Source organism: Euleptes europaea, chromosome 3 (assembly GCF_029931775.1).
Source record: "Euleptes europaea isolate rEulEur1 chromosome 3, rEulEur1.hap1, whole genome shotgun sequence".
NCBI lineage: Eukaryota > Metazoa > Chordata > Lepidosauria > Squamata > Sphaerodactylidae > Euleptes > Euleptes europaea.
Window position 1 is genome coordinate 1,305,451 of NC_079314.1, and position 14,150 is coordinate 1,319,600.

The 14,150-nt window shown below is 52.4% G+C and overlaps 1 protein-coding gene across 1 annotated transcript in view; it reads left to right on the forward strand.

Moving 5' to 3' along the window:
* GRIK5 (glutamate ionotropic receptor kainate type subunit 5) overlaps positions 1–10,005 on the forward strand; it is an 89,754-nt gene extending 79,749 nt beyond the window's left edge. The window contains exons 19-20 of the mRNA XM_056847513.1: positions 8,558–8,679; positions 9,551–10,005. Of these exons, the coding sequence (XP_056703491.1) occupies positions 8,558–8,679; positions 9,551–9,907 (479 nt within the window). The 3' untranslated portion in view covers positions 9,908–10,005. The remainder of the gene's footprint in view (positions 1–8,557; positions 8,680–9,550) is intronic.
* Positions 10,006–14,150: the final 4,145 nt, after the last annotated feature.

A 14,150-nucleotide genomic window follows, 5' to 3' on the forward strand; every position in this document is an offset into this window, starting at 1 on the left:
AGAGCAATCTGTGAGCTCTAGCCCTGCGGCAAACCCATAAACAGATTCCAGCAGACGGCAAGTCCACGAAAGCAGTTTTATTGATTAGACTCAACAGGTTACAGAAGCCATATTCAGAATGACACTAGTAAGGGGCTAAGGCAAGGCACATGGCATATATGGAAAAGCAAAAGGAGATAACCAGTAACCCAGGCAACCCCCCCCTCCCCGAGGCAGGAAGGAGTACTAAGCCATTCCCACACTAAAGGAATCTATGAAGGACTCTATGAAGTCTAAACATGGGGCACGGACTGGCCTTGGAGAGAACTGCAAAACAGCACCTGGGAGCACAACCATGAACTGTCTTCATGGCCTGTTCCTGACATTCAGCCCCCCTAAAGACCCCCCCTTCACCCTTCCACTGAGGGTTTGTGAGGGTAGGCGGAATGGAATTCTTGCACCAGGCGGGGGGCAGAGACGTCACGGGCACGCACCCATTCATCTTGGGCGGGACCAAAATGTTTCCAGCTAACCAGGTATTGAAGGGCACCGTAGCGAAAGCGGGAATCCAGTATCTTAGCCACTTCAAAATGTTCTCCCCCCACCACCACCATTTCAGGCACTTCAGGTTGTGGTTCAGGATGCCATTTTTGGGAAGGAACGTACAGTTTTAAGAGACTGATATGGAACACAGGATGAATTCTCCATAAAGACTTGGGCAAGGAGAGTTCTACAGTTACTGGATTAATAAGCCGGGGAACGGGGAATGGACCCACGTACTTGGCACTGAGTTTATCACACGGGTGGGTGGATCGTAAGTTTTTGGTGGACAGATAGACGAGATCCCCCACCCTGTATTCCTTACCGGGTGAGCGATGTTTGTCAGCCTGAGCTTTGTACTTTCGTTTGGGTCGCTCCAGATTTTTAACCAGCCATGGCCAGGTTGTTTGAATGGAACGCACCCATTCAGCCACATCAGCTCCCTACTCCTCCTCAGAAACATCAACATGGCCCACAGGATTAAACTCTTTACCATGAATAATCTGAAATGGGCTGAACCCTGTGGATTGGTGAACCGCATTATTGTAAGCATACTCGGCAAAAGGCAACAGGTTTACCCAGTCATCCTGATGGTAATTGACATAACAGCGCAAATAACATTCCAAGACCGTGTTTACCAGTTCGGTTTGACCATCCGTTTGGGGATGGAAGGCACTAGATAGTCCCTGTTCCACTCCAACCAGTTTGAGGAAAGCTTTCCAGAATTTGGCCAGAAAGTTTGAACCCCTGTCCATCACCACTTTGCGCTGGAAGGAATGGAGACGGAAGACGTGACACAAAGAGGCGGGCCAATTTTGGGGCAGAAGGGATACCTGCACAAGGCACAAGATGCACCTGTTTTGAAAACAGATTAGTAATCACCCAAAGTACAGTCTTTCGCCCACTAGAGGGTAGATCCATCATGAAGTCCATTGCAATTACTTCCCAAGGCTTAGAGGGGGTCTCTAATGGTTGCAAAAGTCCGGGCGGTTTTCCCTTGGGGAAGTCTAGATAGGGCATCAGCCAGTAGATTTTGCTTCCCTGGTACATGCTTCAGGATGAATCGGAATTGGGCAAAGAAATCTGCCCAACGCACTTGTTTTGCGGACAGTTTGCGGGTCTCTGTTAGGGCGACCAGATTTTTGTGATCGGACCACACTTCAAAAGGCACCGTGGAACCCTCCAAAAACTGTCTCCACACTGTCAAGGCATGTTTTACAGCGGCGGCTTCCTTTTCCCAAATAGCCCAATTGAGTTCGGATTGGGTAAACATTTTGGAAAAATAAGCGCACGGACACAGGTGTCCACCTCCCGCCATTGCAGAAGTGCACCCCCCATCGCTACGTCGGAAGCATCTACCTGAACTATAAACGGCTGAGTGCAGTCGGGATGTTGCAAGACCGGCTCGGACGTAAAGAGCTGCTTTAGACTATCGAAGGCGGCTTGACACTGGGGGGTCCACTCCACCCGGGCGTTGGGTAAAGTGGCCGAATCCCCCTTCCCCTTAGTTTTAAGGAGATTCGTGATGGGCAGAGCAATCTGAGCGAAATGAGGAACGCCCAGTAAAAAATTTGCAAACCCAAGGAATCTTTGGACTTGTTTGTGAGTAGAGGGTGGTTCCCAACTGAGCACAGCTCGCACCTTTTCTGGATCCATAGTCAGTCCTTGGTGCGAGACGACCTATCCTAGGAAGGTTAATTGCTTCTTGTGAAACTCGCACTTAGAAAGTTTGGCATAGAGCTGATGATCTCTAAGACATTGCAATACCTCTCTGACCAAAGCAACATGTTCCTCCATGGTTTTGGAGTAAATAAGAATGCCATCCAAATAAACTACCACTCCTCTGAACAGCAGGTCATGGAGGATCTCATTAATGAGTTGCATGAAGACCCCCGGGGGCCCTTTTAATCCAAACGGCATCACCATAAATTCCAACATGTAAAAGCAACTGGAGAAAGCTGTCAGAGATTCATCCCCCTCCCGAATTCTGACTCTGTAATAAGCTTCGACTAAATCCAACTTAGTGAAAATGTGTCCTTCCTTCAATTGTCCCAAGAGATCAGAAATGAGGGGGAGTTTGAGTAACAGCATTGAGTTTCCGGAAGTCAATACACAAACGCAAATCCCCCGGGGTTTTTTGCACGAAAAAGGCTGGTGCCGAACAGGATGTGGTGGACGGTCGGATGAAACCGCGAGCCAAGTTTTTGTCTAAAAACCTGCGGAGCACTGTTCGTTCTGTAGGGCTCATTGGGTAAATCTTACTTTTTGACAGTTTTTCATCCCCCACCACCTCAATAGCACAATCAGTCCTGTGGTGGGGAGGTAAAACATCAAACTCCTGCACACTGAATACATCCGCAAAGTCCTGATAGTCGGGTGGCAAGTGGGTCAGACTGGAGGGGTCACAGGCAAGAGCAGGGGTTGGCGTGACTGCGGTTTTAACGGCCATGTCATGTCAGTGTAATTCACACAACGGGCTATTGAATGTTAAAGTTCCAGTGTCCCAGTCTATGGCGGGACTGTGTCCTTTGAGCCAATTTGCTCCCAACACCACCGCATATCTAACAGCCACAATAGTAAGGTTGATTTGTTCCCAGTGCGATGATCTACCGGGCCCCCCTTGAAATCACTGCCGTCCATCTGGGCGAACTGGACCGGAGCAGGCAGAGGGACTGACTTCACCTGGAGCGCCTTAACAGTGGTTTCGTTTATTAACGAGCGGACACATCCAGAGTCAATTAAGGCTTTCACTTGTAATTGAGGACCCTTTCTATAATGTTGTAATATGACATCTACATATACAGTCTCTTCCACTTCACTCACCATGAAGGGGGCTTCGGGTCTTGCCCCGGGCTTCGCAGGAACTCCTGCGGGGGTCTGCGGTATTGCCCCCTCTACCGCAGACCCAGTCCGTTTTTTGGCGGTTCGAGGGGAGACTCCAGATAAAGGGCAGGGGAGTTCCAGTGGTCACCCTCCTCGGAGGAAGCGAAGCTGATCTCTCCAGGGCTAGTAATTGTAATCCTGGACCCCGACGGGTCCGCTGGTGAAGGGTCCGTCGTCACCTCTCCGGCAAGCAGAGCTGGGGGTGCTTTTCGTCTTGGAGCGACGCTTCGCTCGACCGCGGCGCCTCTCCCTTGAGCGCGTCCCCTCCTGCGAGGACTCCCCGCCGGCTGGGTAGAGGGACTTGGCGGTCCCTGATGTGACGAGCAGGTGGCTGCAAAGTGGCCCATGGGCACCGCAAACGAGGCAGGCTCCCCTTTGAAATCGCAATGCTCGGTCCGGTGGAGGTAGAGCCGGCCTCCGCGGGGCCTGAGGAGCGGCCGGTTTGGGAGGGTTTTTCTGGCTTTCCCCCCTCCCTGGCCTGCCGTCGGGCAAGAGAAATAAACTGACGCCGACTTTCCACCTCTTCTGCCAGTAAAATCCATTCTTCCAGGGTGGCTGGGTCTCACTGCATGTATGCCCAGTTTAGAATCTCGGGATGCTATGCTGCTCTGAAGTAGTGCACTCGGGTCGCTTCAGTCCAATCAACTATTTTATTAGCGAGTCTTTGGAACTCGTCTGCAAACTCACGGACTGAGGAGGATCCTTGCCGAAGTTGGAGGAGGGCTGCCTTGGCCTTCTCTCCCTGGAACAGATCCTCGAAGTGTCTTCTTAACGCTTGCATGAACTCCTTAAGCGACCGTATGGAGCGGGCCCGGGTATCAAACTGGAGAACCATCCAATCTGCAGCTTTTCCAGCCAAAAGCGAGGAGATGAATGTTACTCGGCTGTCTTCTGTGGGGAAGGAATGTCCCTGTTCTCTCATGTAACTGTCCACTCCATGTAGAAAACAGGGCAACGCATCCGCGGAGCCATCAAATGTCACTCGTAGACGGGTGCACAACCGGGTCTACAGGGGGTGGTGCTGGTGGTTGCCCTGGAGCCGGTAGTACCGGGGCTGGCTGTCCTGGCCTCCCCGAAAGCGGCTGCGCTGGTTGCCCCGGCTGCCCCAGCTGTCCTGGTTGCCCTGATCGCCCCGGCTGCACCGGTTGCCCTGGGGGTTGTTGGCTTGGGACAGGCGCCCCTTGAATACGCTGCAGGCGACTGTACTCACGCATCACTAAGTCCAGTTGATCCTGCATTTGGGCCATACGTTCCATTAGCTCTCGGTTTTGAAACCGCAAGTCATGGATTTCTTCCTCAGTCCCCCCAGTCCGTCGGGCTTGGCTGACTCAGTAATTGGTATTCCAGTCGCCTTCTTCAACGTACTCGGTCTCCTCCTCCTCATATTCATGGACATCAGGAGCAAAGGCGAGCCGCTGTCTGCGTGCTACTTCCCAAGATTGTCCTGATTCCTGGGAGCCCCAGGAGAATGAAGGGAAAGACCAGTCCTTCCCCCTGGTAATTTTCGACCGTGCTCCAGTTCCTGCCGTCGCTTGCGCCCGAGCAGCGGCCGCCTCCGCCAACAGTTGCTCCTCCGCTCGCCTTTGGTCAGCGAGCGCTCGGTCCACCTCGAGTTTGGCGACCGTGGCGGCCGTCACAATTGGTTCAGCCGTTTGCTCCAAGAGTAATAGGATCTCCTTGTGTTGACCAAACAGCGGTTGGACCTGTTGAGCCAAATCCGCGGAGGAAAGACCAAACTCCGGGCTTAAAACTTTCTCAACTTCCACTACCTTCGCTGTGGTTAGCGGTAAGTCCATGAGGGCCAGGACTGTCCGGGCGGCAACGCTCTGTGCTTCCCGGTGGCATACGGTGGGGTCCGGGACAGTTAGCGGAATGTCTCCCTCTCGAGCCCCCGCCATCAGGAAGCAGGACCCGAGCCCCTGGATGGGGGCTGCCGACCTCCATCGCGGCTCGCTGAGCATCAGCTCAGACAACAACCGAGTTAGCAAGGCAAGGTCCTCCTGCGCCAACCGGGTCTCTTCCAGTTAAAGTATCCAGTCCCAAAAGGCCATCGCGGGCACGTAGATCAGCGTCCTGGGTCCTCCAGGGGGTCGTCTCTGCCAGGCGACGCTACTGATCAGTCACCAGCACAACCAGCCGGGTGGCCTCCGCGTCAGTTCGCAACGTCTCCTCCAAGGCGGCATGCAGTAAACTGGGATCCTCGGGGAGCTCGTCTCGTGCCCCAAGCCGAAGAGACGAGTGCCTAGGCGAACCCTCCAGGGCTCCAGCCAAGGTCAGCAACTAAAACCGATGAAGACGACTAGTGTCATAATGTGAGTTCTAGCCCTGCGGCAAACCCATAAACAGATTCCAGCAGATGGCAAGTCCACGAAAGCAGTTTTATTGATTAGACTCAACAGGTTACAGAAGCCATATTCAGAATGACACTAGTAAGGAGCTAAGGCAAGGCACATGGCATATATGGAAAAGCAAAAGGAGATAACCAGTAACCCAGGCAACCCCCCCTCCCCGAGGCAGGAAGGAGTACTAAGCGATTCCCACACTAAAGGAATCTATGAAGGACTCTATGAAGTCTAAACACGGGGCACGGACTGGCCTTGGAGAGAACTGCAAAACAGCACCTGGGAGCACAACCATGAACTGTCTTCATGGACTGTTCCTGACACAATCACTTCATGCACTCAAGGCCAGAAGACCACTTCTAATTATTATGTCATTCAGGTTCAGTACAGCCGATAAACAACCTATTCATCTGGGTTTATGGTGCATAGAAGGCTGAAGCAGCAGCTTCTTACAAAACTGCTTCTGGGTGGGTGGACGCTGCAAGACTTTGTGTTATAGCAATGCTGAACTAAACTGTCCACTCCATGTGGAGGCCCCTTGCAACAGGGCTCATGCCTCTTTTGCTGCTTTCCTTCCCCCAACAGATCTCCAAGATTTCTGTTAAGCTTGAACCTGGGCCTCTATCCACATTCCTCTGGCATTGCCCCATAGATGTGGACTCCAGGGGGGAAGCAGCTGTTTGGGAGAGTTGTCTTTTAATTGGGTAACAAGCCCACACCCTCCTCCAGGTTAAGTGAGCTTGCTACTCTCCCATGCGGGACTGCACAGAAGCCACGAAGATGAAAAACAGAGTTGCACTTACCTGTAACTGCTGTTCATCGAGTGGTCTTCTGTGCAGGCACGCATCCCTCCCTCCTTTCCCCGCTGTTTTTAATCTTTTTTATAGTTGTCGTTGCCTACAGGTCCCCTGCCACGGCGGCGAAGGGAGAACTGAGGGGAGGAGCGCTCCCTCCCCCTCCCCCTCCGTCATGTGATCGTTTGGGTGGGAAACCGCCTTGCTCTGGTGCCTGGACGGAGGGGAGGGGGAGCGCTCCTGGCGCCCGGAAGCTTTTGGAAGCTTAGAAGTCTGATCTCCGCGGCCGGCCTGCTCCTGCGCAGTCCCATGCGTGCCTGCACAGAAGATCACTCGATGAACAGCAGTTACAGGTAAGTGCAACTCTGTTTATATCTTGGTCCGCTCCCATTCTGGCTTCCGAGATTCCATCAGATGTTACCTTCCCTTTTCTGTGCCACTTTAGGGCACTGTTCCCCAACGAGGTGCCCATGGGCACCCTGGCACCTGCCAATACTTCCTTTGGTGCCTGCTGAGCTTTTCAGAAATTGGGTGGGACCATTGTGAGGCACGGTTTATTGTTGGCCCTCATTCAAATGGAAGGGTTTTCCACTGGAGGATCAGAAGGACTGGTAAGCACCTGGGCTTTCCTTAGTCAGTGTGTGGTCCCATCCCCCCCTTCAGGCTTTCCCTCTTCCCAGGTGGTGTAAGGAGAGGTATTCCATTTCTCTCTGCCTCTGGCAGAACCCATTCCTGGTTCTCTCCCCACCCCCACCTATAGAAGCCATTTTTGGGGTGGCGCTCACCACCACCCCTCAAAATTCCACATGTGCCCACAGGCTCAAAAATGTTGGTGACCCCTGCTTTAGGGACTAGAAACATGGCTGTAGCGACCGTATAATAGGGAGTATACGTTACGACTGACTTACTGAGCTGAAACAAGAAGATGCTATTTTTGCACTCTGCAAAAAGTGTCCCATTATCAGCAGTGGGGGGGGGGGATAGGAACTTGAAGGTGTCGGAAATGTTTGCTGGTGGTGGTGGTGGTGGTGGTGGTGGTGGTGGTGTGGGGAAAGATCCTCCTGGCCAAGGCGAACAGGTCAAAACACCTTGTTTTGCTGAGCCGTGCTGTAATCACTGTGGTCTCACACACCAAAACAGAGAGCTTTGGCCTAACTGATTTGGCAGGTGGAACATTTCTCTTCTCGTCCTCTTCTTAGAGGAAAGGTAATGAAAGAGCTTCATGTAGGGTGGAAAGGAAGAGGAAACGAGTTCTCTCCCCTCATCCTTTGCCTCAACAATTGGGTTGATTCTCCCCATAACGAGGGAGGCCATCACTCGGGCAGGGGAGGTGCCCTGCCTGCTTCCATTCTCCCTGTGAAATCGCCACATAACCCAATCTGATTGGCTACCTGTGACGTTATTACATTCACAACATGCTCCATTATTGGATTGTGTTGTAAGGAAGGACGCCTGAAAAAAAGAGACACGGAAGGAAGAGCACAGAGGGGGAATGCAGTGGCTGTGAAGACCACGAGGTGTAGTGGTGGGCTCTAACGTGGTGAACAGGGTTGGTTTCCCCACTCCTCCACATGAAGCCTGCTGGGTTATTTTGGGCTAGTCACAGTTCTCGCTGAACTCTCTCAGTCCCACCTATCTCACAAGGTGCCTGTTGTGGGGAGAGGAAGGGAAGGCGATTGTAAGACGGTTTGATTCTCCTTAAAAGGTAGAGAAAGTCGGCATATAAAAGCCAACTCTTCTTCTATTTTATGGCCTCCCCCCAATAGCGTTGTCTTGCTCATGTGAACACCCATTGTCGGTCTATTCAGAGGGATCCCAGCCTACTTCCAGCAGCAGGAAGTGTGCAGTGGAGAAGCACGCGGCCAAAAGGACAGAGTTACGGGTCTCTGTTGTGCACATGGGCAGTGACACAAAGCCGTTGATTGGGAAGCCTTAGCGCTTCCTGTGAGTAGCAGAATCGGGGCCACTGGGAAGCCTTCTGCCCCATCGACTCTCTCTGCCCCTTTTTGGTTCCAACAGGGCTAGGCATGGAGAACATCGGCGGCATCTTTGTGGTGCTGATCTGTGGGCTCATCATCGCAGTCTTCGTTGCAGTCATGGAGTTTGTGTGGGCCACACGACGCTCGGCGGAGCACGAAGAGGTGAGGGGTAGGGATTCTCCCCAGGGTAAGACGGGGCCGGGGGAGGAAATGTTCTCGCTGCCTGCTCTTAGAGGAGTTAGAGCAAGTAAGACACAAAGGCAGGAAAGCATTCAGCGCCTGGGAGGTGAAGGAGGGGATTCCTGGAAGGGATCAACTAATTAGAGATCCCCAACATGGCGACCACTAAGATGTTTCCTTTCCCCCCCAAAGCCAAGAGCCAATCCTTTCTTTTTTCAGTCTCACTAGAGAAGGTATTTCGGAAGAACCCAGGAAGTGTTGCCTTTGGGGTTTGCAGGGAGCACCCGTTCAAAATCAGCTACCTCTACCACAGGAGGACATTTGGCTATTAGGGTTGCCAGGCCCCCCACCCCCCACCCCCGACAACTGGCTGGGGGCGGAGAAGCAGCAGGAGGTCCAGCCCAGTGTCGTCACTTTGAGCATGCACCAGAAGTGATATCATTGCATGACCAGTGACACAGGCTGCTCTGGTATTTGGGCAAAAACTCTATGGTAGAAGCCATTTTTACCATAAGAGTTTTTGCCCAAATACTAGAGCTTCCTGCATTGCCGCTGATCAGGGACACAGTTCCCCGCCCCCGAGTATCCCGCATTGAAGCGATGACATCACTTCCAGTGTGCACTGCTGCTATGCCAGGCCAGATCAGGCCTAGGGTTTGCCCGACCCCTGCCGAGGGCGGGGCATCCCCCGCTTTGGGCCCCTCCCCCCTCTTTTGGGGAAGTCTGCTTCCTTTCCCCCCCTCTCTTATTTACATCCCACCTCTTTAAATCGTCATGAGCCAGCGGGTGGTCTGGGGCCCCCGGCCTTGTCAGGTGCCCACTGTTTCACCCCTCTTCCCATTCCCCCTTGCAGATCTCGGTGTGCCAGGAGATGCTGAGGGAGCTACGCCATGCTGTCTCTTGCCGCAAGCCAACACGCTCCCGCCGCCGGCGCCGCCACTACATGACCCGCGGGGCCCTGTCACTGCGCTCTGTCCGCGAGATGCGCCTCAGTAACGGGAAGCTCTACTCGGGGACTCTAGTATCGGAGCCCGGCCCGCAGCGCCTCCTGGAGGATCCCCCCAGGCCTTGCACCCACGTCCGCATCTGCCACGAGTGCCGGCGTATCCAGACTCTTCGGGGAGCCCCCCTGCCGCCACGGGGACCCCTGCCCCCAGAGGAGAGCACTCCACGACGGGGAGTCCCCCGTGAACTCAGCGAGCAGGAGTGAGCTCCCCGCAACTTGCTTATCGCCTCCCCACCTTGGCCCTGCCTTCGCTCTCGTGCGGAGGCGCCTGCATTTAGACATGTACGCTATGCGTATGCCCTGACTTTAAGATCCAGGCCTGTGGAGACCCCCTCAGATTGGAGCCCCCGTTGCCCTTTGAGGGGAAATCCTCACAGCACCCTGGTAACTCTGGAGAGAATGATCCACAACAATCCCTGAAATGCAAGGGAGTGTGTCTCTTTCTAATCCCCACTCCTTGCAAGAAAGAGATGCCCCCCACCCCCGGTTGAATCCTGACATTGGGCTGATAGACCTTTAACTGCCTGTCCCAGACCTTGGAGCGAGACAGAGTCCAGAGTCAGCTACTGTTCGGGTGCAGAAAGATCCAAAACCGTATCGGCCTTTATGGGAGATCAATGCTAGAGGTGACCCTTCCTCGTATTGGCCTTGCCCCTTCCAACTCCTCCTCACCCTTCCACTGTGCAGCTGGGCCCCTTTGAGACCCCTTGTGCTGTTCCCCCACTCCTTCACCCCAAGGAGGGAATTTCTCAAACAAATGCACTGGTGGGGTAGGAGATGCCAAACTGCCCGCTATCATGTGCCTCGGGGAAGTCGGGAAATGATACGCCAGCCATTGGGGGTGGGGGTTCATGTAGACCCCTCTTTATGCATGTGGTGTAAAGGTTGGGAATACTTTCGGAAGATGAGCAGGGAGGAGCTCCCATCCCATAATTAGAAGCGCAGAAGGGTTTGCGGATAGTCAAACCACACTTTGAGGATTGGGATGAACTTGGGGGATTCTCAGCAGTAAAGGAAGGCTGCCTTCCACGGCACCTGTTTGGTGTCCATGCTTCTAACAAGTAGGCCCGGTGCAGCCAGGACCAAGATTCAAAGGGGGTAAGAGGAAGAAACGGACGGAGGTAAACGGAACAACACAAAACCCTGCTCTTGGGAGGTGGCAGGGTAGGTGGGGAAGAGGAAGCAAACTGCACAGGACCCTGAAAGCGGAAGACGGTGGGGAGCGAGGATGGGTCTGTGGGGCCCCTCCCCACAACATTTTGTCTGTCTTTTTTTAATTTTTGTTTCACTCTTTTAATTTTTGTTTCCTTTTTTGGAGAAATTTCTATAGAAGCCAAAAACTGGAGACTTTAGTGGCAACCCCAAAAGACAAATAAACACGAAGATACTTGATTCTTTTATGTGAGTGACAAGAGAGGATTATTTGCGGACGGGTGGGGGTGGGGAAGAGACTTCCTATTACTCACCCTTGTTTTGAGATCCACATGGGCAAATTCTCTGCTTGGTCCACTCCATATCGTGGCTTTTACTCATGCAGGAATACGTAAAAAGAAAAAAGGCAGTGTACACACCGGTTCCAAGTTCTTCGGGCAGGGAAAAGAACAGAAAAGATGTATACAATTATTAAAAATCATAAATTGTAACAAAGCAGGTTTAAAAACATTGGGTTGGATGGATCCCAACCACATTTTCTGCCGGTGGAAAAACCTGGAGAGGATTCTCTTTGACCACCCCAAAAGGTTAGCCTAGGAATCATGGGACCTAAATATACAATAACCATGTGGGGTGGAGTCATGAGGGGAATTGGGTAGGATTACGTGAAAAAGCAGGCTGGATCCAACCGTTTGAAAGAAAGGGAGCTGTAACGATGCTAAAAACTACGACTGATACATTTCCCTCTTGAATGGCAAAAAAGTCCAGCAAAATTTGTCCTGGATTGCTTTCCTTCGGGGGGACTTTTGTTTTTTCTTTGGACTGATTTGCTCATTTGCCAATGTATAGGATGAGTACAGGCACAGAAAGGTAAGGTAAAGGTCCCCTGTGCAAGCACCAGGTCATTCCTGAACCATGGGGTGACGTCACATCCCGACGTTTCCAAGGCAGACTTTGTTTACGGGGTGGTTTGCCAGTGCCTTCCCCAGTCATCTTCCCTTTACCCCCAGCAAGCTGGGTACTCATTTTACGCACCTCAGAAGGATGGACGGCTGAGTCAACCTTGAGCCGGCTACCTGAAACCGACTTCCATCGGGATTGAACTCAGGTCATGAGCAGAGCTTTGGACTGCAGTACTGCAGCTTAACACTCTGCGCCACGGGGCTCGAAGCAAGCCTATAACAGATCTGAAAGCATACCCCCACCCCAATACCCAGACTGCCAGGACTGTTGTGTTACCCTGTCACCGTGCACCATGGCTCTGACTCCTTTACACATAAGAGATGCTTATTGTCTAAGGCTGAGGGGATCATTGGCTGCCCTGATTGGCCCCTATTTGTTGGGGTGCATTGTTCCTTATACATGACAAACCTAAGGAGAGCGCCACCTCTCTTTTGAATAACAGCAGAGTGTGGTTCAGACCAGTATTATTTTATGTAGGGCCAGGTGTTGTGCTAGGAGACGGCAACATTATTATTTTACTCACAGTCTGCCTTTCTTGCTGAGACTAAAGGCAGATTACAAAATTAGGAGAAAAGATCGAATAAAGAAAACTAGTAGAAGACATTTATTTCATAGAATCCTAGAGTTGTAAAGGACCATCAGGGTCATCTAGTCCAACCCCCTGCATATTGCAGGAAAGTCACAACTACCCCCCATGCCCCCAGTGACCCCTACACTCCATGCACAGAAGATGGCAACAAAAACCCTTCAGGATCCCTGGCCAATCTGGCCTGGAGGAAAATTGCTTCCTGACCCCAAAGTGGCGATCAGCATTACCCTTGGCGTGCAAGAAAGGGCCACTAGAGCCAAACACAGACACAACCCTTCCTGCCCTCCCTCTCATGATCTGCCTAAATTCACAGAATTTACTTAATTTGTACCCTGCATTTCTCACCCACTCTTCTACACTTTATACTCACAACAGCCCTGCAAGGTAGGCCAGTCAGAGAGAGTGTGATGAGCCCAAAGTGGGGATTTGGGTCTCCCAGATCCTAGTACTACACTCTAACCACTACACTGTTATCAACAATGCAACAACTGGAACACTAAAAGTGACACAGTAGCTACTGAGAGAGTAGACAGTGTGCATTCTTGAGGGAGGATGTGTGGCATGGTGTTGGATCATACAAAGCATGTACCAGGCCTGCACATGTGTGCAGACGTACCGGTATAACCAGATGGCCTTAAAGCAGGGGTGGGGAACTTATTTCTGCCAAGGGCCATTTGGATATTTATAACATCATTTGCAAGCCATACAAAATTATCAGCTTAAAAATTAGCCAAGCAAACCCCAAGCAGGCAGCTGCCCCAGATGACACACACCCCGGCGCGGGCAAGCATCCAACTGGTGGTGCACTCCCCCACCTGGTGGCACAGGATGGTCTGTTGCACCAGCCGGGCGTGGTCATCCAGCCGCATGCCGGAGTTGCTCCTGCTCTGCATGGTCGGGGCCGGATTCTACAGCCGGCTCCTGCTACCTCCACCAGCAGGGATGAAAGGAGGACACACTGGCAAAGAACTCCACCCCCCCGCACACATTCTGGCCCTGCCCCCTTTAACCCCTCCATTGTCACCACTTCCTCCCCCAGCCCTCTTGTAGTACAGAGGGAATACGTTTTTCAACAGCCCGGGTGGGAAAGGGTTAACACAGTTTCTTGGGCGGTCCTAGCAGCTCCATAGCTAACGACTCTTCTGCAAGGGGGGGGGAAGGTTCCTTTTCTCGGCAAAACAAACCGCCTTGAATAGAGGGTATTCCTGTCCGCGGGAGGGGGCGGATTGCCAGTCTTAGATCCTTCTGAGCTAGAGATCTGCCAGGACCCATAAAGGGCCAGACCAAATGATTTCGCAGGCCTTAAATGGTCCCCGGGCCTGACGTTCCCCACCCCTACCTTAAAGGAAAGGAGTCCGGTGTGGTCTTTTAAGCCCTTGTAATCCCCATAAGAACACAGAATGCCAAAGGGCTTTAAGGATACACAGACTTCAGCAATACCACCTCCTCCATGGTCCTTCATGCACTCCCAGGTCCCAGTGTGATATCCATAAATATCAGAATTGTGGGTTTCTATGCAACTCTTAAAGGAGCAAGAGAGCAGTCAAGGCCTAGACTACAGTTTATGCTCCCTGGGGGTCTCTGGCCCACAGTTACCAGCCCTCCCTCCCTTAGGGTTTCCAGAAGGCTTGGAGAAAAATGCCCCATCCTGTTAACAGCTTGATCTCATCAGATCTCAGAAGCTAAGCAGGGTCCGCCCTGGTTAGTATTTGGATGAGAGACCTCCGAGGATTACCGGGGTCG